Raw genomic sequence first — 24,782 nt, 5'->3', positions numbered from 1 at the left:
GTGATGCGTCCCAGTTGCCCTGGCATCAGAGTGAGTACTCAACTTCTTGGGAATCTCCTCTGCTGCAAGTCTCGGGCCATCCCCATTACCCTGTGGTTGGACAAAGCTTATACCGTAACAATGATTCTTCCTCTCTCCAACCCACATAAATATTTACGTATTTACGAGTCCCCTAGTTAGATTCAGAAGGGGAGCATTACGGCACAGGGCATATAAGGAAAGCAAGGTAGGAAAGCCCTGCTCTTGGCTACCGATGAATTCTCTGGCAAAGTATTGTGTGCCTAATCTTTTAATTTTTGTAGTATGGGTGCAGGTCATATTCGTTTATTTTTCTAACTTTATTCATTCATACCACTGTCTATCCAATGACCTCTGCCTGTTCCTGTAGCTTCACTGTATATGTTGCATGCCCTGTTACATTCAAAATGTATTGTTTGCATAATCTTTGAATTTTTGTAGAATGGGTGCAGACCACGTTCATCTCTCAGCATCCTCATTTATTTATATAGTGACAGCAAATTAAGTAGCTCTTTACAATTGCGGAACTCTTTGTCTAAATATCTACTAATGCCTCTGTCCATCTAATAACATTGGCTTGTTATTGTCTTTTTACTCTCCATAATGCCTGCTGTATAAAGTTTAAAAGTTTGTGTGTATATGGCGTTTCATAATTTTTATCTCTTGCACCGTATACTATTTTTTTGTTGTTTAATTTATCCAGTGGGCTTGTTTCAGTTGCTGACATGACAGATGACATTTTTTTTTGCAGCCGCTACAATGTTCTACATGCGGTCACTGAATGTTGAAAATGCCCAGAAAAAACCCTCACACACAAACTCCCTTTTTTAAATATAGATTTCACTGAATAACCAATCTAAAATGGACAAGTATTGAAAATAGAAACACAGAAATTATTAGAATATAAAGGCAGTGGTTTGGTAGGTATTTAAATTTGCTTCCCGCAGGAAGAAGGGACACTCTGAAACATTCCATAACTTATTGATTACACTTGAAGACTTAAACTGTTAAACTTAAATGTGAGACTCCTGTTAAATGCTTTGCCAATATACTAGCTACCCGCCTAAATGCATATATGACTTCCTTGATTTTTCCTGACCAGGTAGACTTTGCTCTGACCAGACAATCCCTGCACAACACTAGACGCACAATAGATATTATCAGATATGTCAACAAATGTAAAATATCCTCAGTGATCCTAGCATTGCATGCTGAGAGAGCTTTTGACAGGCTTTCATGGTCCTTTATGTTTCACATTCTTAGACATTTTGGGTTCAGAGGGGCCTTCTTCACCGGTATTCAAGATTTTAATCATTGCCCCTCATCAATGGTACCCATCCATGGATTGGCTTTTTCTACCTTTACTTTGAGCAATGGTTCATGGAAGGGATGCCCTATCTCACCTCTATTATATGTTTTGTGCATAGAACCACTCTTTTCCACTATTCATTTGATGTTGTCGGGATCCAGATAGGCCAACACCACTTAAAACTTCCATTATTTGTGGACGACGTCCTATTGACGCTTTCCAACCCCTTAATTTCACTCCCTAATTGGCCAAAGACTAAAAAATCAACAAAATGAAATTGGATGCCTTGGCCCTTCAGGTCTGTCGCCCTGTAAATACTACCCTTGAATCTAAATTCCTCTTCCAATGACGTCCAAAGTCCCTGTGATAACTGGGAGTGCACATTACCAAGGAATACAAACATCTATTTCAGACAAATTAGATTCTCCTACTTGACTCTGTCAAGCGCAACCTCATAAAATCGGACCCGCTCTACATTTCATGATTTGGGATAAGTGTGATCTAGATGAATGTTTTGCTCCGGGTCTTATACTTGTTCCAGACACTTCCCATCGTGGTCCCGGGAACGTTCTTGCCCACTCTCCAAATGATCTGCGGCAGGTTCATATGACAGGGCAAGAAGTCACAGATTAAATGTCTGGGAGCTACGGACTCCCACTATTTGAAAGTTAATACTACGTGTTTAACCTGAGTTACATTATTTCTTGTCAATCTATCTCTGGGTTCAAAAAGTGGTAAACCAGACCACACTCTAAAATTTCTTCCATGGCTTCCTCAGAATCAAAGACCAACCTCAGAATTGCAGTTTACACTTGACACATTGCAGTTTACACTTGACTCCTCCGTTCAAAGGAACTCACAACATATTACTCAGATCATTCATATCTCGGGTGAATTCACCCCATAAACATTCTAGGCCCAGAGAGAGAGGATGGGCCTTCCTTCCTCCTTACAGTTCTTCTATGTACAAATAATGAGGTTCATCCATTCATTGGAACGTAGCTAAACTTATAAGACCCTTAGCATTTGAAAGGCAAAAATTGTACAAACATCAAGCATAGGTTATGAGTACACATAAAGAGAATTCTCATAGGTGTTTACAATAAAAACACATATAAAAAACATGAGGCATACATTGAAAATTAGCACTAATGCATACAGGAATTTCCCATGATAATTCACACTGGGACACCTGTGAACCGGAGGTACCGAAGAATCAACCAAGATGCAGGGTAAGTCCCACACTCGCAGTCCCAGACTGCAGACTTTATAAGGACTTTCTTCCCATTAATGAAACGTCTACCATCACGGCTGTACTTATTATCTGCTATCGCCAACATTGGCACAACATCACTCCAGAGGCTTTATAAGACAACATTGTTTCTTGACTGCGGATATCACTTCATATTGGGATTAATAGACGCATTAACCGGTATGGTAAAATACTTTTATTTAGGGGTAAAGTCTTTATAGGCTTGTGACTTTCAGTGCCTGCATTAATTGGATTCATATATTTGTGTTTTTTCCCACTGTGAATTATCATGGGAAGTTCCTGTATGCATTTGTGCTTATATTCAATTTATGCCTCATGTTTTTTATATGTGTTTTTATTGTGAACACCTATGAGAATTCTCTTTATGTTTACTCATGCTTGATGTTTATACAAGTTCTGCCATAAGGACTTGGTTACTGGCAATTTATATTTAGAGTAATCACTCTTTTGGTTATTTATTCATGTTTCATATCCAATAAATTACATATTCAACATTCTCTAAGGGCACCTTGGTCCCCTTATTGCGCCAGGGATACTATTGTTGCTTTCTAAACATTAGGAGATTGGGACCTCTTTCTCCAAACCCCTTTTTTCCTTTGCTGCACGTTATTTTTTATTAGGAAGCGCATGTGTCCTGTATTTTACTGTTGTATGCCCTTGGAGTTGTTCGAGAGATCGTGGGAAGCAGATACCCATTGCCCTCTTGACCACAAGCAATGGTCCCGGCTCAGACTTTGTATCTCCAAAGCATCCATAAACACTTCAATTAGGGAAAATGCTTATAAAGTACACAAGCTGGTATATGGTACCATCAGGCTTCACAGATTTTATCCAGGTATGCTGGAACTCTGCTGGAGGGATTTTGAGAAAGTGGGGACTTTCTTCCAAATCTGGTGGCAGTGCCGCCAGGTTTTCAACCTTTGGATCCAAGTGTCTACTCTCCTCACTCAATTCCTGGACTGTGAAGTAACCCCTGACCCACTGTCTTGATGCTCTGTTCCCCAGTGAAATCCAAGAACTAAGAACAGTGACAAATTGGTACATGTCTGTGCCACCACGCGCTTGTAGATAGCTAAGGACTGGAAGTCCCCCCAATCCCCTAGCATAAAGGCAGTTGTGTTGCAGGTTTGGTACATAGCATCAATGGAAAATATCACAAGCTTCCTTTGGGACAGAGTCACTAAATTCCACAGGGTATGAGACCTCTGGTACACTTTCCACCAGTCCCCACTGCCTGGTACTCATTAATCCCCAGTTTCTCGCCCGGCTACTTACGTCTCCCTACTTTTCTTTTCCCTACCTGACTGCCTGGGGGTTCTGTGGCGTTGAAATGCTGCTCAGATCCCTCTCCACCCACCACTGAAAGCTCTTATATTATTTTTTCCCTTTCCATTGGGGTTATGCAGGTCACATCACTTTTACGGACGCTTCTTTACTCTCTTCTTCTCTACCCACCCCCCTTCATGGGAATCCCTTCTGTATATGTAATTCTTATATTTAAATGTGTGACAAACACATTAAAGATAAACACTAATGCATCATGTTTTCCAAATGTCAGTAAATTTACTGACATTTGGGGGTAAATGTATCAAAGTCCGTTTTTTTCATCTCACGGGAGATCGGCGTCTTTGCAGCTAAAATTTAAAGGGGCGATGGCTTGTAAAGGCAAACTTGCCTTTACAAGCCATCGCCCCTTTAAATTTTAGCTGCAAAGACGCCAATCTCCCGGGAGATTAAAAAAACGGACTTTGATACATTTACCCCCTGGAGTAAAAATAAATATATACCGTACTAGTTACAGGTGTTGTGCCTCCTATTTATTTTTGAAAATGTGAAAGAATATAGTGTGCCTATGTCAAAATTGTTGTAGGCAATATATTGCCAATTTAGAATTATTTTGTTTTTTGCTTTTATCTAGGACATTCCACTCGGAGGTAAAATCCAGTATACAATTACTAATAGCCATCATCAGAACTATTAAATATCAAAGAAGGCCAAGCAAAAGCTTTATATTCTATATATTATAGGGCAGCACAGTGGCATAGTGATTAGTATTGCTGCCTCACAGTGCTGGAGCATGGGTTCCATTCCCACCATGGCCCTATTTATAAGGAGTTTGTATGTTCTCCCTGTGTTTGAGTCTGTGTCCTTCCACACAGACCAAAAACATAATGGAAATTTAATTGGCCTCTGAAACAAATGGACACGTGTGTGTGTGTGTGTGTGTGTGTGTGTGTGTGTGTGTGTGTGTGTGTGTCTAATTGACATCCAGTTGTGTGTCATGGACCTATCTAGTGCTTAAAACCAGGGCACTGCATTACTGCAAGTCAGACTTCATTTAGTCACAGGCTGAGACAACAGCTTTCTAAAGGATTATATTAGCATTTAACCAAAGAAGCATTGGACTGGACAGATAGATTAATAGTGATTTATTTTTAATGAGCTGCCAGCACCTGACGCTTATTCATCAACCTCCAGGCATATATAAACTGCTTCTTGCAATTCACTCACTGTCATTGTTTGTGTGTTCTTGGTTTCTGCTGATCCTGATTTATTGGTACCAGTCTTGGTTTACCCATGATTATGGATTACCTGTGTGCCCTGATTCCTATATTATTTGACAAGGTCTCTCTGCTACATGCTGAACCACAGCAACTTTGCACTCTTGATAAGCTGTGTCTCAACCTTCAGTTGCTATGGTCCACTCCCTTTGTTCCTGTAATTTCAGGTATCTTGTTGTATACAGTATGTAGTCCACTTGTTAGCCCAGCGAACCTACCGGGGCTTATGCTGAAATAATGACCTGGCCTTACACACAGACCATTGGAGTCCATCCAGCCAAGAAGAAAGTAACACCTAAACAACAGGACTCAGTTTTATCTGACCCCCTATAAAGGAGATGAAGCTTGATATCCATGACTTAACCAAATCTGCAGAGCCTTGGTTACTATGCTGTTGTACAAAAAAGACTACAGACCACAAGTGCCGACTCATTATTCAGTTTTTGGTGGAGGGAGAAATAACAGTTGGTCCCCAACAGTCCACACATTCACCTCTGGTGAATAGAGGTACTGCCAGATAACATTAATAACAAGTTCTGGAGGCAGGAGCTGCCAATACAAAGCAGCATGAAATATAGAAAGCTGCAGGCAGAACCTGACAATACATTGTCATTGATTGCAGATTTGTGCTTATATAGCGATTTACATGTAATGTTTGATTATCCAACAAATTTGTTAAGAGATGAGTGACGCCTGTGAGGATTGGACCCGGTATAAAAGGAAGCCATCTTTGCAGCTTTCAAAGACTTCTCATTGGGGTACATTATGGGTAACAGAGGAGGTTCCCTGTCTATGGGTTGTATTGATGCAAGACAAACTTTAGGAAGGTTGCATAGAAAGATTCCTCCTTTGTAGTCATGTTTGCTGTGCATTCAATGTAACTTAAATTAACGGAAAATTTGCAGCTTGTTTATTCTCCAATAAATTTCTGAGTATATTAGTTATTAAAAGTTATTTTGAATTTGTCTTACTTTTATTCTCCTACTTCACTAATTGTCAAATATGTCAGATTTCAAATATATAGTTGATGAAAATCACATAGTTTTAGTATAAATACATCATGGTTAAGTTGATGTGTTTTTTTATTAAGGTAAATGATTCAATTCCATATTGCTGCAATGCTGACTTTATAATAAAACGATGAGACTTGCTTGAAATCGCAGTTCAAATCCAAGTGTCAGCTCCTTGTGACTTTGGTAAAGTCACTTTGTATCTCTGTGTCCCATGGCACAAAAAATTACACTGTTAGATTATTTTGGCAGGGCTTGTAAAATTCTGTATACAGCAATACGGTAAACAACTACAAAATGACTTGGACCGAAAAACAAGTTGAGCAGATAAATGGCAGATGAGGTTCAATGTAATGCATTTAGGCTAGGGTAATATTTTCACTACATATACATTACACGTGATACAATTGGTGAAATTAGACATGGATAAATACTTAAGTATACTAGTAGATAATAAGCTGAATTGAGGTACCAAGCGTCAGGAAGCTGCTGCAAGAGCTAATAAATTTGAGGAAGAATTTGCTATTCCCCATGTGAGATTAAACTGTTATATGCTTCTGGGGGCATGGATATGTATTCCTCTGGATCATTAAACTTGATGAACATGTGCCTTTTTCCATACTCACTTACTATGTTAGTACAATTAGTATATAATAATAATAATAATAATAATATTTTTTTTATCTTGGGTAATATAACTTAAAGATACAGAGAGTTTATGGACAGTAATACAACTATGGAGTTGACATTTTAGATAAAAACAGCAAAGTGCATTTCTGTACTTTCAGAGAAATCTTTTAGATTGTTGGGATACATATACAAGCCATATGCTCAAATGAATCAATTGGCAGATAAAGAAACAATAGTTTTACCACATTTCATCCAGTTTACATATTTCTTATTTATTCTCAAGATAGACCTGTGTTTACCCATATCATTTAACTACGTCTGTTGGAAAATAGCTAAGACTATTTTACTAATATTATTAATAATATTCTTTTAACATTTCTACTGTGCTCCATCACCCCCATATCAACTTGAGGCAATTCTACCATGTTCATGGATTTACTGATTTACACACTGTTGCCAAATTACATTATGTGCAAATGTATGACATTCTATTTAACACTGTATTATTATAAACAGAAGGTAAGATCAATAGTTGGTATACTTATCATTGCCCCCCTATATCTGACCCCTAGTTTGTCATGAGCATCCAAGGAACAGTGGTGGAGCGCATGTGGACACCTCCTTTATAAAATGTTTGCTTTCGGAAAACTAATCAAATTTACCTTGAATTTTTACCACAAAAAAGGTCAGGATCTGCTTCATTAACCATTTAAAACATATGTTCCATGTTTAAATGAGTGTTTAATATTAGGACAGTCGTCAGCCTAGACTTTTGGCAAACACAGGGAAACTATCTTTGCAGAAGTAAAGTACATAGAAATTTCTGTTGAAAAATAGGCATATCAAGTTCAACCTTGTATGTGGGATGCTGCTAAAGCATTCTTGACTTCACCCTGGTTCAACAAATGCAAGTTGATAACACCAGTAGTCTTATATAAGTATTTTTAAACAATTATCCACTACAAAAGATAAATTTAGCATCTTCTGGTATCTATTACTGTAAACAAAAAACCTTTCTGCAACTAAAGATCAAATAGCATTTTCCTCATAGTATAAAGGATGACCCCATGTTCTATGCAAAAACGTCAATGTAAGAATGTTTCCTGAGAGGGGCTAAGGTCACCCCTTGTGAATAACAAATATTACATTTTTGCTTCAGTTGCAAAAGAGGATTTGACACTAAGAGAAATGGAGCAATAGATTGTACTCCTGCTTGAATGGACATTGCTAGAACCTGTACATAAATTTAATAAGGAATTATGTATCTTTATAGCAAATGGCCAACTGACTGCTAAATCCCTGGTGTTCAACAGACAATGGACTCAATTAGGGATTGTGGGAGCCAACAGCCTTGTTTTGTCTACTCCGATATGAAACCAAAGCTTACCTGATTGAGAAGGCTCATAGGACTCTCCATCAGCAAGGTAATCCTGCACTCTCATATACCCTCCCATTATCTCTTTATAAGCAAGACACAATTGTACCTTTAAAAGTGTGTTCTGTAAAGATAACAGCTAAGATAGAGCCTGACAAGCAAAATAGCAAAAGACAGAAAAGGAAGAAAAGTTTAATTGATTCATAAGGTCTCCCACAAGCTCTGAAAATGTTCAGACCAAGTCTGAGTTGTCTTACCCTGTTAGAGCAAAAGTAAAGAAGGCAGCTTGTCTTTTACCTTTTTGCAACCCCCACCCCATCTCTTGAACACACCTATATCCTCTCACAGAATGACTCTGATGTCAACTAACTGGGAACTTTCACCTGAAACCCCTCCATCCCCCTTGACTTGAGTTGCTTGATCTTTAAATAGGTAGGAAGCCACTCCACAGAGGGAGATTATCTCTGGCTACTGCCCAGCCTACTTACAAAATGTACTGCATGTGTTTTTCCTTGAACAGAGCACTCACATACATATGATGTAACTCATTTAAATAGGGTAAGGTCTAGCCCAACAATAAAATAACAATTAAAAAAAAATTATGTAAAAGAAAAAAGCCTTTGTTGTGGAACAGGTACATATTCCTGTGCTGTTCGGCTCTTCACTTCATCCTTAGATTATATTAAAGAAAAAGTAAAGTTTGTCCTAATTCTAGTTCAGTGCTCATTAGATCCTGTTGTTGTTTAAGAATGACTCTTAGATTTAGTGAAACTGATGCATTTTCTCGTGCTCTGTTCTGCTCTTCTCTCGCTATGAAACCTGCCCACCCATCAGGCCACCTACCATGGCATGGATTACTGGATGCTCCTCTTAGAGTCATGGCCACTTTGGGAGCCACATAGCCCCCCCTCTCCACAACAGAGAGGAACTTTACTCCAACTGTTCAACACTTTTAGATTTCTCAATTCACAATAACTCACCTCATTATCATCCTCATCATCAACATTTTTTGATATACAGCTAGCAGATTCTGTAGTGCTTTACAATTGGGAACAAACAGTAAAAAAACCAATACTGGGTAATATATAAAGCCTGAGAGGTAAGAGGGCCCTGCTCGCAAGCTTACAATCTATGGGACAATGGTTTGATACACAAGGTTAAGTGCTACATCATATTGAATATTTGCCCAGCTAGAATGCAGAGGTTACAAAGTATTTAGTGGGCTGTATGCTCAGTCACACAACTATGTTGTTCAGAGGGCTGTTGTCTTGTGTTAGCTGTGTAGGGGGTGGTAATAGGTAGAGATGGGCGGGTCCGGTTCTCCGAGAACCGAACCCACCCGAACTTTTGGGTATCCGAGTACCGAGCTGAGTAGCTCGGTACTCTCCCGCCCGTTCCGAATCCAAATCGAGGCCGAACGTCATCGTGACGCCGTCGGATCTCGGGGCTCGGTTCTCGCGATACTTCAACATTATAAATACAGGCCTCCACAGCAATCCATCGCCATTTGACAGAGGGAGAGAGCGGAGTGTAGTCACAGGCTGATTAGAGCAGGGACAGAGAATCCAATATTCTTCTTCCAATTGCTCTAACAAAAATCGCTAGAGAAGAGAGGAGGATAGAGGTTTATTATTTTTTGATAATATTTGGCCCTCCCCAGTGCTTTTGGGGTGTCCCCCATAATTGTGCATAAATATTTCTGGCTGTCAAAAGTCATATCTGTCAGCAGTATCTACCAACTAATTTTTAGCACTCCTCAGTGCTTTTGGGGTGTCCCCCATAATTGTGCATGTATATTTCTGGCTGTCAAAAGTCATATCTGTCAGCAGTATCTACCAACAAAATTTTAGCACTCCTCAGTGCTTTTGCGGTGTCCCCCATAATTGTGCATAAATATTTCTGGCTGTCAAAAGTCATATCTGTCAGCAGTATCTACCAACTAATTTTTAGCACTCCCCAGTGCTTTCGGGGTGTCCTCCCTAATTGTGCATAAATATTTCTGGCTGTCAAAAGTCATATCTGTCAGCAGTATCTACCAACTAATTTTTAGCACTCCTCAGTCCTTTTGGGATGTCCCCCATAATTGTGCATAAATATTTCTGGCTGTCAAAAGTCATATCTGTCAGCAGTATCTACCAACTAATTTTTAGCACTCCCCAGTGCTTTGCGCTCAGAATGGATTCAAAGCAGTCCACATATGATCAGAATGAGCAACCAGGTTCTGTCACCAGTCCTGTTAGTGTTCCCAGTACGTCATCTGGCCAAGGCGATGTCAAACAACAGAGTGTTTTCAAATCAGTGCAAAACACAAAAACCAAAAAAAATTACTGTATAGAAGCGAAAAAGAAGTGTCACTGAGCAAAAGTTAAGTGCCGATAAAAAAAAATGCAAACATGCCATTCTACACACGCAGTGGCAAAGAGAGAATGAGACCTTCACCTTTGCCTATTAGTGGCAGATCCCAAAAAGTTACCCAGCCTACAATTGGTGCACAAATACTGTTACCCGTCAAGCCAAGCTGCAAGATAACAGTAAGGCATTAGAGGAGAATGTTTGCTCTGATTCACAAATGACAACAATCCCTGTGGAGAGTCCATCCAACAGTGGGATGTCTAATCGTGAGCATTCTGCTGATGTGTGCCTTAATAGCCCGAGTGTAGCCGGTGATACCCAAATTGAGGATGCCACTTCGGAATTAGAAGAGGATGAGGGGGGGATTTGTGTAGGCGACGAGGGCACTAATGAGGATGTTGAAGGATGTTGATGAGGATGAGGTTGTTTGTTTAAGTCCTGCACCAGTGGCAGCAGTTCTGGAACGTGACAAGAAAAAAGCTATTGTCATGCCTGGGCATAAAACAAAAAAATCCACTTCTTATGTGTGGAATTATTTCTACCCAAATCCAGACAACAATTGTATAGAAATTTGTAGGGTATGTCAAGCCACAGTCAGTCGAGGGAGGGACCTTAACCATCTTGGAACCTCGTCTATGTTACGCCATTTAACGAGAGTTCATGGCAAAGTGTTGGGAAAAACTGAAAGTTCTTCCCAAAAAATTACAAGCACTCCATCATCAGCTAAGACCCTCCACATACACAGACTGAGTAATAGTAAATCCCATGTCAAAAAAGTCTGGGTGCCCTTCTTCATGGAAATTAGACGTAAATATTAGTTGTTTATAATTGTATTTATTGTAGCTCAGGCACAAGAAAAAATAAACAGTTTTACTATGGTTGTACAGATTTACATTAGACTATACTTTACATGTGAGCAGCAATATAATACAATATGATTCTATAATAAAATCAAATCCAAAATGTTAGGGTAATGAGAATGACAACAATCAACGCTGGAAGATTCATAGAAAGAAAGTTCTCTTGCTACTACTAGATCAACAAAATTAAACATACGTCATATTAACATTCATATATTAAAAAGCCATAAGTAGGACTTCTGTTTTGTAAACAGTAAAACAGGGCAACCATTTTATTTGGATGTTCATCTGTCCTTTTTTCACTGTGGTGTAAATATGTGCAAAGTGTAGCAAAACAGTAAAAAAAATCCCCAAAAATCAGTGTACTTGCAGCTCACAGTCAGGGGAAACTGCTATGATGCTTTCCAAAACAGATGTACTACAGTGGAAACAGGAGCCACTTGCTGTACTTGTAACAAAAAAAACACTTTCTCTAAATTTATTGTGCTCCCAGTCAGTGGTACACAGCTCATCTTTACAAGGCAAACATACCCAAGATGTAGTTGTCACCTATACCCACACTATAGCGAAGGCGGCCAACTGTTGCCGCTCTAACCTAGAACGTCCACACCAAAGGATAAAATGTCCATGTAAATCAACATAGAATCATAAGATGAATGCTAGTTGAAATAAAAATGAATAACACATTGAATATAATAACTGAAAATAATAAGCAAGAGAATTACTCCCCAGGTGGACTGGCTGATAATGGAAGCAGAAGATTGTCACAGATTAACCATTGGAGATGGAGTCCTCGGTAAACAAAAACACAGCAAACAACTATATGTTGTGTGTGGTTATGGAATGTGACAGGCTTAATACCAAAACTGTCAAAACTGTCAAGAGCATATTGCTTTGCTTAGCTTATAAACCAGGACAAACCACCTCGATGGCAGGTTCTGCTATAGTTGTGACAAGCCATGCATCAGCAGGATTGCTTATTAGGAAGCACTCTCAGCCCATGACTGGCAGGGCTTCAAAACTCCTAGGTATACCACACTATTCTGAAACCATATGCATTTAAGATGGCATATAACACACAAGGACCATGACACAGATTTGAAACCACAAAATGCCCTGTAAAATGCGTAGAAGACAAGCATTTGAACCCCACCCAGAAAGTATACCATCCCTATTAATTTATTGCAAGATGGGAAGAAAAGTCATAGCAGTGAACATGGGGCTTGGACTCACACTGTACCACTCCGTAAAAAGGCAGATGTATAGTTGCGCCGTGATGTAGGACTGAGACTCACTCAATGACAACCATGATGTCAGACAGAATTGGATGAAGACTGATAGTGAGCAACTGAAAATGATCTCTGGAGATCCATTTGTTAGCAAGAAACCTCTGTAATAATGTTTCAATGGTTTTCTAATACTCATAATTCTGGTTGGCAAAAAGAGCAATATAAATTAGAGTGTCACCCACCTGGGACAGAAGTTCATTCAGATAATAATTGTTCTTTAAAATTACAGTATCTCTGCCCTTACCTGTGGTTCAGATTTACAAAGTACCATTATTTAATAAGATTGTGAATAAAAATGAAGGGGCACCCAATGGTGAAATATGAGTTGAAATTGCACCGTGATGACACACAAAAATTTGGTGAGTAGCCTAATACCAGATAACAATAAAATAGTAGCTTATCTGAATCTAATTGCAGGACCTTCTCATGGGATAAGTTTCTTTGCAGCATGAGGCATAATTACCTTGAGCCTCTAGAGAGATATATACATACCACAGTGTAATACAGTTCACAAAACATTTAATAAAAGCAATATATAATGCACATAACATACATTTAAAAATAAAAAGTCCTAATGTTCCTTTTGCCACATACAGAAAATGTGTCAGAAACCTCCATAGAGCCAGCCCAGTCAGAAGAAGCAATACATATAGGAACCTTACACATTTCATCATAGAAACGTTTTCAGGGTGTATAGTCCTCAGAGTGAATAAACATGAACTGGATGATCCTACTTATATAGTCCTTTCTATTAGATATCATTACATCGCACAGTAATTTCAAAAACTAACAAAACTTTCATCTATTAATAACACATGTAAAATTAATATAACTCAATTAAAATAAAATAAAAACTTAAGGACATATGAATACAAATACAAAACTGAATAATCCAGATCTATAAGGTGTCCTTAAGGATCCAGATCTATAAAGCTTTTCCTGTAAGTCCCAAATTTGAAGAAAGAAGCCTTCAATGTAATCTATAGTGTGATTTCAACTCTATCAATATGCATATGCTCACTAGAGTAATATGCCCCTGTTGTAGATTTCAGATACCTATGTATGCGATTTGTGACAATAGTGGCCGTGTTGGAGACCAATTAGAAAATCGGCCACCATCTTGGGGTAGTCCATATCTCTAAATCACCTCGCCAGCAGTTGAAGACTAATTAGTTCAAGTCAAATTGTGGCTATCTTGGATAAGAAGACTTTTGGAAATTCCAAAAGATCAGCAGTTTCTGATAAACTTAAAACATCCCATCTGGCACCAACATACATTCTACTGTCAAAGTCAAATATGTTACACTCAGTGACCACTTTATTAGATACACCTGTACATCTTATGAAAAACTTTTAACAAATCCCTGAGCGCTAGGTATATGCAATCTAAAAGCATTATTTTACAAACTCGAATAGAAGTTAGTAGTGAAAGCCATCTGCAGCCATAGAAAAGTATGTGTACTCTTGCTGTGTAATGGGAAATTTCAAGACAATATACTACCGCGCTGAGGTAATTTTCTGTACAACTGCTTGTTAATGAAAACATCTGACAACCAATCATGTGGCAGCCGCTCAATGCATAAAAACATACAGACATGGTGTAAAGGTTAAATTGTTGTTCAGACCAAACACCAGAATGGGGGAGAAATGTTAATTCAGTGACTTTGACAGTAGAATGTATATTGGTGCCAAACAGGGTGGTTTGAGTATTTAGGATACGTCTGATCTCCTCGAATTTTCAGGCACATCAGTCTCCAGAGAATGATACACAAAACAAATATTATCCAGCAAGCGTCAGTTCTGTGGGCAAAAATGCTTTTATAATGAGAAAGGTCAGAGTAGTATGGTCAGGCTTGTTCAAACTGACAGGAATGTGAGCATAACTTAAATGACCATGCAGTACATCAGTGGTATGCAGAAGAGCAAATTTGAATGCACGGATGTCGAACCTTGAAGTGGATGGTCTACAGCATCAGGAGGACACTTAGGGTGCCACTACTGACAGCTAAGAAAATGAAACTGAAGCTATGGTGGGCACAGGCTCATCAAAACTGGATCAATGAAAATTGTAAACATGTTACGCTGGTCTTATGAATCTCAATTCTGCTGTGAAGTACATATGGTAAGGTCAGAATTTACCATAAACAGCATGAATCCATAGATCTATCCTGCCTTTGGTCAATGCTGTAGGCCGGTGCAGGACTGTGATGCTGATGGTGGTGCAATGGTGTGGAGAATGTCTTCTTGGCAAACATTAGGACCTTTGTACTGCTCCACAAAACTAGGAGCACCAATGTATCTACTTTGCAAGACGCATCCTCATGTGCCAAACTTCTCCCTCAGCCTGTGCATGCATCTGCTCATTGGCAAATACCACCACCTTGCTAGGTGCACTTCTGCAATTTAAGGCACACGCCAGATGCACAGCTGGCTTTTCACGGTTCAGTACACATTTTGAACTTTGTACATGCACTCCATTTGAAAAAACTCTGCTACCATATTTATGAAGGAAAGGGGTGCAAGGGGCAGTGTAGGAAAACAATTTCTCATTTCTAAATATTTTAGACATGGTGATCCAAATTATAGAAAAAACATTTATCTAGCATAACTGTTCATTATGTATGGCAAATCTCCCATAACTCACAACGAGGAAGTAATAAGGTCAGGAGATGCTAACAACTAAGACACTCCGGGTCCCTTACAGATAAGCCCTCCTTTTATCCTATACATGTAGGTACATTTGGTTTTATATATAGCATTCGCTATATGAATAAACTCGCTACACTGTGCACCTGAACCCTGTTTACTTCTGTTGTACAATCTCTGTAACCATCACTGAGAGAGTGCTCAAACTATGAGCTTAGCCATTCTCTGCTTACAAGGAGACTTCAACATCATCAATATCAACAGACCACTCCATAAGTAAACACATATATAGTAATGCAAGCACATATATAGTAATGCACATATATATATATATATATATATATATATATATATATATATATATATATAATTAAGGTTCATCTGCTATCCCTTTGTCTGTATGTTTACCTGTGAAAAGGTAAACAAACAGACAAAGGGATAGCAGATGAACCTTAATTATATTAAGTGATGAACTCTTGATATAATTAAGGATAGATATTGTTCTGTGGCTATACACCACAAGTAAGGTTACAATCCAGAGACATTAAATTTAAATATATAATGTTGTCATCTATCTGTTGAGCTTTTCCTTATGCTAGCACACACAGGCACGCAGCTAAACATACAGAGCTGGTGGACATACAGGACTGATGGACAATAATCCTTTTGCCTAGGCTAAAACAATGGACTAGTCTGCAAGATAAGAAAACCATGCTGGCAGACATTTTAATTAACTACTTACAAATAGAATATATACAAGTTTAAACATGACTGACAAATATTGGGAACCAGAGGGCTAGAAAAAGTATATGTTTTTATAGTCCACTGTTTGGTGGTTGAGGTGATGTTAATACCTCGTTTCATAACAATATGTGTATATATATATATATATATATATATATATATATATATATATATATATATACATATACAGAGAGAGAGAGAGAGTGAGAGGGAGAGAGAGAGAGAGATACACAAAATTAAAATAGGTTAGTATGTCTCTTACCCCCCAGAGTGGCAGAAACCACAAGGTGAGTGCCGTATTTCTTGATGATGGTCTCTATAATTTGCTGAGTGTTTGGTCTCCGTCCAAGAAGCCTTAAACTGCGCTGGAATTCAGGCATCAAGGGCAAAATACTTTTGAGAGGCTCCTTCCGATCCACTGCCACGTTTCTCACCTTCCACCGGGCAAACTCCCTTTAAGACACATGTGAAAAGATACTGGTGAAAAAAAGGTCTCATTTATGTGAATGTGATTAAATGAAATGTACGCAAGTTAATGTGATAAAGTTACATTATTGTGTAGCTGTGTCCAAATGAGTTCAATAGCAGCTTTTCTTAACAACACTAGACCCTTATTGAATTCCTTTATATCATGAAGGATGTAGAAACCATAGGCAATGGGATCTTTTCCATGTAGGTGCACCTACCAGCAGAGAACAGAACTGTGTTTTAGCAAGAGTCCTACTTGGTTAAGGGGGAAAAAGAACCCCCTCAATCTATTTCATTATGGCCGCAGGATTTTGAAAGGCTGGACTTCTCAGTACTTAGGTGGGAGAAGTTGGGTGTTAATACTGGGGGAAGGGGCGGAGTTCTCTTTGGTAGCAAAATGTGGTCATTAAGAGTTTAGCAAGTAAAGGTCAAAAGAAAACTTGGCTTAAATAAAAGAGGACATAACGTGCCTGATTCTTTAAGGAATGCAAGTCCCAATATGTGTTGTATTTTGCCTAAAATTGCTCTGTGTCTGCTCAGAAACGGACTGTATGCCAGTGCATGCCATTTATCTTTAAACACAAATGACACTTTCAATAGCCTATGATTTCAAGGGTGGAATGGGGAGGAAAAAGGCGTATGCACGTATGCAATGTCCAATAAGGGCATGCCAAGGTCAAGCACATACACATTCGTTATAATAAAGCTCTGGAAATTTCTGAGGTATGTAAATTTTAGCTGTATCATTTCCACCAGCTACGGATCATGTGTAAGTGCAGATTGATATTGTTTATGCATGCCAGAACAAGTGTTTGCAATTACGATCCACTGAATAAATGCATTTTTTTTTACATTAGGCATTAATAACATCCTGATAAATGTATTTCATGTAAAAATATTTAAAAAATAAAAAAATTTCAAGGTATTTTTATTAATGATTATAGCAGTAACAAGTAATAATGTATTTTTTTATTTTTCTGTGCATTCTGATGGGATTTTATATTGCATATATGCATTGTGCGTATCCTGCAGGGTGTTGTGTCTGTCTGCATACGCAAGTACCGTATAGGCAGAGCATACTTATGTTCCCGAAATGGAAAGAACTTTTAGCGATGACCAACTAGATATCCCAATGAGACAACAAATATGAGAAATCAAGCTATTCGAATTCCTGCAGCTGCAAAGAACCTGTGTGTCCTCTAAAGGTGAATAAAACCAAAACCACCTGCTTCTAATTGATGGATTTGCGAAATCACATGTATAAAAAACAGTTTATTAAAACACAAAATGTATAATGCAACTTAAAAAAATATAAAAAAAATTAAAAACCACGGGAGTGTGGCTTGACAGCCAAACTGAACGGAAGAATTTTCTTTTAGCTTGAAGAGCTTCTATGGTAGGCCATCGCTGCTTTGCAGCCTTCACCGGCTCCTGATCACATCCAGCAATCGGGGTATACTCCCATCTACATTTGGGAGTTTAAATATTCCCTCTGGCTGCACTACATCGCCCGAACAGTGCCAAGGACTAGCCACACCTGATTCCACAAACTAATGTGACCCGCGCCTGGGAAACATACCAGGGCCCCTATATCCAGCTTTAAGTGCCTCTAACCTAGGGATCTAGTGGCTCACACAGAATACCTGGACTTTATAGCCATCTTGATAGTTTCCCCTTAACACTTGTGGTTACGGACTTGCAGACTGCCACCCTTGGCTGCGCACATTACTTACCAGGACCTCTTATGTCCCTACATGCTGTCCCAGTCTTCAGACTCTATTGCGCGGACCTTCTGCCTACCAGGCTGGGGTTTCTGGAGTGCGCACCTTCCACCGCTGAAGAAACCAGAAATTCCCAGCCCGACGGCGTACCAGCACTTTCGGTTTGTGTCTGAACACTGACGCCGGCCTTTCACACCTGGAGTTCCTTGGGGACCTGTCTCTAAGGATCCCGACCTGCCCTACTGCTCTGAGGTCACCATTGGAGCCTTCCACCCACTTGGCCTGGGGCTGCTGTATCTGTGCCTTAATAGCCTGGTCTGTACTGAAAGTCTTCAGGCCAGTACATTGGGGTATATTGCCACATGGTTTCACTCCTATGGCTTGAGACTGAGATTGCCATCAGCTCTGGAATTGCTACTACCCGGGAGTGTGTATTTTCCCCTTAGCCAGTATATTAAGTATGAAAGCAGGGCTGACCGCTATTACAGCATACTACAAGTTTGCCTCCTAGTGTTCATATTATGGAACTACACAATTAATATCTGACTGATCGCACTTTGTATCCTTCTCACAGCACATGTAAGGTGCGCACCTTCTTTTTCATGTCTGTATAATTAATTCTGCACAACCAAGCCTACTCGGAAACACTTTTTTTGTCAAAAATCTATTGGTGATCCGTCACCCGCCATGGAGAAAAACATTTCCAGAGGCAAGAGAGGGAATCAACAGGGATCTTTCAACATATGATGAGACAGGATTATCCTGTACCTATCCCCTCCCCCTCTACATCTCCTCAAGCTTCATCAGTACTATCGGCAGTACCTACAGACGCATTGCCTACTATTGAAGCTATGATGGTGTCTCTTCAGAATTCATTCACAGTTGAATTTTAAAAACTGTCGGCGGACCTTTGTGGAGAAAATGCACTGTTGACTAAAAGTACCAAGTCTATTGAATATAAAGTGGACTCAAATACCAAAATGCTGCATAAAGCGACACAAGATATTGATTATCTTCACAGAGAGCTGGCATTCTTTAAAGATAAAGCAAAGGATCTTGAAAATAGGGAACACTGGAATAATCTTTGAATCCGCAATATTCCCAAATCGGTGGACCACCAACAGTTAGAGCCATATTTAGTCTGTCTATTTCAATTCCTGGTCCCCAAGATCCCTGACCAAGTTATCCATATTGAACAAACCCCTAGGGCCTTATGCCCCAGACCTAAAGACACTGAACCTCCTAGGGATGTTGTCCTCAAGTTTCTATCTTTTAAAATCAAAGACAGTATAGTTACAGCAAGCAGAAACTCTCCCTATATATTCTTTGAAGAATCTAAGTTTCAAATCTTTCAGGATCTAGCGCCCTTTACTTATTATTATTATTATTATTATTATCATTGTAGATTTGTAAGGCGCCACAGTGCTCCGCAGCATCATACAGTAGGGAAAACAAGTATACATAAAACAGGACATACGTAAGACAAGAACAGACAAGGCAGGCAAAATGAATGGAGACATGAAAACAAAGGGTATTGATGACCCTGCTCATTATAGAGCTTACATTCTAAAGGGAAGAGGACAGAGCTGAAACAAGAGGAGCAAGTGTGGCTCAGAGTGGAGATTGTAAAAGATGTGAGGGTGCATTAGTGGGAATAGTGTTATCGGGGATAAGGTCACCTCTAAAAAAGAGATGGGTTTTCAAAGAGCATTTAAAGATTTGAAAGCTGTGGAAAAGTCTGATTGAGCGTGGTAGGGAGTTCCATAAGTGGGGAGCAGCACAGGAGAAGTCTTGCAGGCAGGAGTGAGAGGTGGTTTCATCATTCATCCACTCTGGGGACACTGCTACAATGGGGTTGTATGATGGTGCAGGTGTTGACACTTAAACAGTTAACTAACTTGCTGCTGACTCCTCCCCTCTGCAACCCCTACTAGCCTCAGTGTAGTTTAAGTGCCCAAGGAGTTGGGCTGTATGGTACTGTGTCCAGTACTTGCTGCTACAGATTAGTGTAGTTCTATTCTTGTTTTTCTATTCTGTTTATTTTATTAGAAGTGAGGAGATGTAAGTGCTGCCGGCAGCTAATACATCTAGAGTGGGACTCAATAGTGTTCCATGTTGTGGTCTGGATGATAGGAAATTTCTCGCTAAGAGGAAGATTACCACGCTGTGACAGCTGCAGGCCGCTCACCTGAGCCCTGTCAGGTGAGCGGCCATTAAAGGGAAGATACCAAGTCCCCCGCTGAGGCAAAGGGGGGCTTGGATCTCCGCAGCTAGGTCAAAAGGAGCAGATCTGATCAGAGCAGAAAGAGAGACTCTGTACATTGTAGGAAGATCTTAAGGGAGATAATTGTCTGGCTGTGTGGGGAGGAGACTTTTTGAGAGGATCCCCCAACACTTGGTACCTTCCAGAGTGGGAAGGATTTGCGTCAGTACTCAGCAGAGCTCAGTTTATCTTGACAGACTGGGGACACTCCGTTAAGTTCTGTGGTGACTGACTCCTTCCCTCTGTAATTGATCATCCTTCAGCTAAGTCCCCTGAGAAGATTTATTATTGTATAACTTTACGCATATTCTTTATATAAGAAATTGTTATTCTCAGTTCAATCCAGGGTTTCCAAAACCCAGTCCTCAGGGGTCCCCAACAGTGCAGGTTTTCCATATCTCCTTGCTGGAGCACAGGTGTATTCATTACTGACTGACACATTGTAACAGATCCACAGGTGATACTAATTATGTCACATGTGATCCAGAAAGCCTGCACTGTTGGGGAGCCCTGAGGACTGGGTAGGGGAAACCCTCGTTTAATCACTTAGAGTTTTATCATAGAATTCTCTAAGTGAATTGTCACACATCACTGTTTCATATTTGGGACACATAAAACAGAGTTCTTTACTGTTTGTGGGCATTAGCCAAGGACAAGCAAGTAATACATTTTCTTTTTCTGTGTGTGACTGTGTGTTACAAAAAAAAAAAAAGTCATTATGTCTGATAAAGGCAAGAGCACTAAAGTAAAGTTTTATGCTTGCTCCAAATGTGCTGCCAATCTTCCTGTTGGTCAGCAGGACCAGGGGGCTGTGTGCGCGCAGTGTGAAGCAGGAAAGTGGAGCGAACCAGCATGGGTTCCTCCACTGCAGTGACATTGGAGAAACCAGCATGGGTTTCCTTGCTGGCACAGTCGGTATCTATGTTAGCCCAGCTTTTTAACAGACAGGCTGAGACAACGGCCATGGCAGTAGGGGTCCCTATTGGTTCGGGGCCATCTACCTCGGCAGAATATGGGAAAGCAGTTTCACAGATTTCTGAAGGAGGCATGTCTCAGACTGCTTCTATGACCCCGTGGTCTGCCCAGGTGGAGCCAGCTTGGTCACCTTTCCTAGGAAAAATATTGGACCACTTGAATAGGTTGTTAGACTCTCCAAGTATGGTGACACCTAGATCCAAGCAGCAAAAATCCTCTCACACATTTTTTTCCCTATCAGATTCAGAGGGGTCCTCTGAAGATGGGGAAGTGATTGAGGATTCAGACTCTACCCAGTTGGGTGATTGGGACTAGTCGGTAAGGAACCAGGGTGTTCAGGATCTGGTTATATCAGTATGGCAGACCTTGGATCTGGTAGAACCAGAGGAGTCAGGTCCTTCGAACCAGATCCTCTTTTCTCAAAAGAGAAGTAAGACTTTTTGTTTTCCTTCCTCGGTGAAGCTCACAGAGTTAGCCGAGGCAGCTTGGAAATAGCCGAAGGAAGGGAGGAGTACTTCTCTGCATGTAAAGGCACCTAGAGGCCGAGCTCCTAGGTTTAGTTCATTCCGTTAGTCCTTTCAGTGTAGCCAGGTTAACAGGGGTCAGTCTATCAGTAGAGATAGAATCCACGGTTCCAGGGGACAGGCTGTCAGACGCAGGGGATCTTATTCTAAGAGACGCCTGGTCCTCAAAAACCCGTAAAAACCCTCTGCATGATGGGGTTTCCCCTCTTTCAGCGGCAGCAGGGGTAGGGGGTCGCCAACATTTGTTTCAGGATCCGTGGGCGGCGACCTCTCGAGACAAATGGGTCTTAGGAATTATATCCAGGGGCTGCATCTTGGATCTTTCAGGACCCTCTCCTCAGTGTTTTTTTCACACACCTCTTCTGATTGATCCGGAAAGAAGACAGGCGATGATCAGTTCAGTCAACTCTCTTCTTTCCGCGGGAGTCATATGTCGTGTTCCGGAGTCTCAAAGGGAACAAGCTTTTTACTCCAACCTCTTTTTGGTTCCAAAACCAGACAGATCGTTCTGAAAGATTCTCAACCTGAAGGCACTGAATCAGTTCCTCCGGGTGAGCAAGTTCCAGATGGAATCGATGCAGTCGGTTATCCAGGGGTTGGAACCTTGGGAGTCTTTAGTGTCCGTAGATATCAAAGACGCTTATCTCTATGTTCCAATTTGGGAGGGACATCAGTCTCTTCTGCGTTTTACTATAGGAATCTCCCACTTTCAATTCTGAGCACTGCCATTCGGACTTTCAGCAGTGCCAAGAGTATTCACCAATATTATGGCAGTAAAGGCGGCTCATTTGAGAACTTTGAGTGTAAATATAGCACCGTATTTATACGATCTGTTCCAAAAGGCATAGTCTCGACTAGTTCTGGAACAACATCTGTGTCTCACCATTCGGCTCTTGGAACAACAGGGCTGGATTATAAATTACCCAAAGTTTCAGTTAGTTCCTTCTCAGAGAATGATATCTCTGGGACTTCTAATAGACACAAAGTGTCAGAAAGTTTTCCTTCCAGAACCCAAAGCTTGTATGCTAAGGCAAGTGGTAAGGAAACTCCTGCATCATTCAAGTCCATCCATTCTTTTAGGTATGAAGATTCTGGAACTCTTGGTGTCCACGTTCAAGACCCTTTCATACAGGCGGTTCCACTCTCGGAGATTCCAGTGGGACCTTCTGAGACAGTGGTCAGGATCGTCTCTTCATCTAGATACTCAACTAATGACCCTTTCAGTGGAAGCCTGTCTCTACCTTCTTTGGTCGATGGATCGGAGCCACCTGACAGCAGGACGATTTTTTGTTTCTTGGTCCTGAAATCTGGTGACTACGGATTTCTTCAGGGTTGGGGAGCAGTTGTCCTCAGTCTCCATCTTCATGGTGTGTGGACAGGCAGGGACCACCTCTGGCAAATCAACATTCTGGAATTGAAGGTGATGCTTCTGGCCCTTCAGGTAGCGCAGCCTCTATTACAGGGCAGACCGCTACGTCTCCAATCAGACAACGTGACTGCAGTCGCATATATAAACAAACAGGGAGGAATAAAGAGTGCGGAGGCCATGAAGGTGGCCAACCAGATCTTCACCTGGGATGAAGACTTTGTGCCAGTCATCTTGGCGGTGTTCATTCCGGGGGCCGAGAATTGGGAGACGGATTTCCTGAGCAGATATTCGTTCCTTCCCAGGGAGTGGTTCCTTTACCCTCAGGTTTTTCAGATGTTGGTTCAGAGATGGGGTCTGCCGGATCTGGATTTAATGGCATCCAGACACAATTGCCAGGATCCCAGGTTTTGTTCCAGAACTAAGGATTCCCAGGTGGTAGCGGTGGATGTCTTGACAATGGACTGGGACTTCCAACTGGGATATCCCTTCCGCCAATTCCCATGATTCAGTGAGTTCACAGTTGGGTTTGTTTGGGAGGTATTACAGTAATCCTGGTGGCTCCGAATTGGCCCAGACGAGACTGGTACTCCAACATTCTGCAAATGGCAGACGGACCGGGTTGGGCTCTTCCTCGTCGTTCCGACCTGCTAAGTCAAGGGCCATTTTATCATCAGGATTCTCATTGATTGGCTTTAATGGCGTGGCTGTTGAGACCGGTCTCTGGAGATCCAAGGATTTCTCGCAAAATGTAGTGCAGACCTTGATGCGAGCATGCAAACCTTCACATATACCACAGGGTGTGGCAAGCTTACATTAAATGGTGTCAACCTGCATGCTTCCAGAGGGGACCTTTTCAAATTATCCCGTCTCTTAGCTTTCCTTTAGACAGGTTTGGAAGCAGGACTTCGGCTGGCTTCTTTGAAGGTTCAAGTATCTGCTCTTTCGGTATGCTTTCAACATAGACTGGCAGTTATACCGGATGTTCTTACTTTTTTTTTAGGGAGTGTTACGGGCTCAACCTCGTTATGTTCCACCCAGGGCTCCCTGGGATTTGAATTTGGTTCTAGAGGTTCTTCAGATGGTTCTTTTTGAGCCTCTACGTTCAATTGTCTTGAGACTTTTAACATGGAAAGATGTTTTTTTGTTGGCCATAGCTTCTGCCTGTAGGGTGTCAGAGTTGGGTGCCCTGTCATGCAGGGCTCCATATCTAGTTTTTCATGAAGACAGGGTTGTCCATAGGACAGTTCCATCATTCTTGCCTAAAGTTGTATCAGGGTTCCACATTAATAAAGACATTGTGGTTTCTGCTGTTAACAGGGTTTCGTCTTCATCAGAGTCTGTCTTTCCTTTTTTTCCTTAGATGTCGTTAGGGCATTGCGGATTTATGTGGATAAA

At 40.6% G+C, this 24,782-nt stretch overlaps 1 protein-coding gene across 2 annotated transcripts in view; it reads right to left on the bottom strand.

The window, feature by feature from the left end:
* Positions 1-24,782, bottom strand: part of BRINP1 (BMP/retinoic acid inducible neural specific 1) — a 236,140-nt gene that overhangs the window by 87,527 nt on the left and 123,831 nt on the right. For both annotated transcript variants that reach the window (XM_075184697.1, XM_075184698.1), the window contains exon 3: positions 16,330-16,520. In XM_075184697.1, coding sequence (XP_075040798.1) covers positions 16,330-16,520 — 191 coding nt within the window. The remainder of the gene's footprint in view (positions 1-16,329; positions 16,521-24,782) is intronic.

Source organism: Mixophyes fleayi, chromosome 9 (assembly GCF_038048845.1).
Source record: "Mixophyes fleayi isolate aMixFle1 chromosome 9, aMixFle1.hap1, whole genome shotgun sequence".
In the NCBI taxonomy this organism is placed as follows: Eukaryota; Metazoa; Chordata; class Amphibia; order Anura; family Limnodynastidae; genus Mixophyes; species Mixophyes fleayi.
This window is presented reverse-complemented; position numbering and strand designations above follow the sequence as displayed.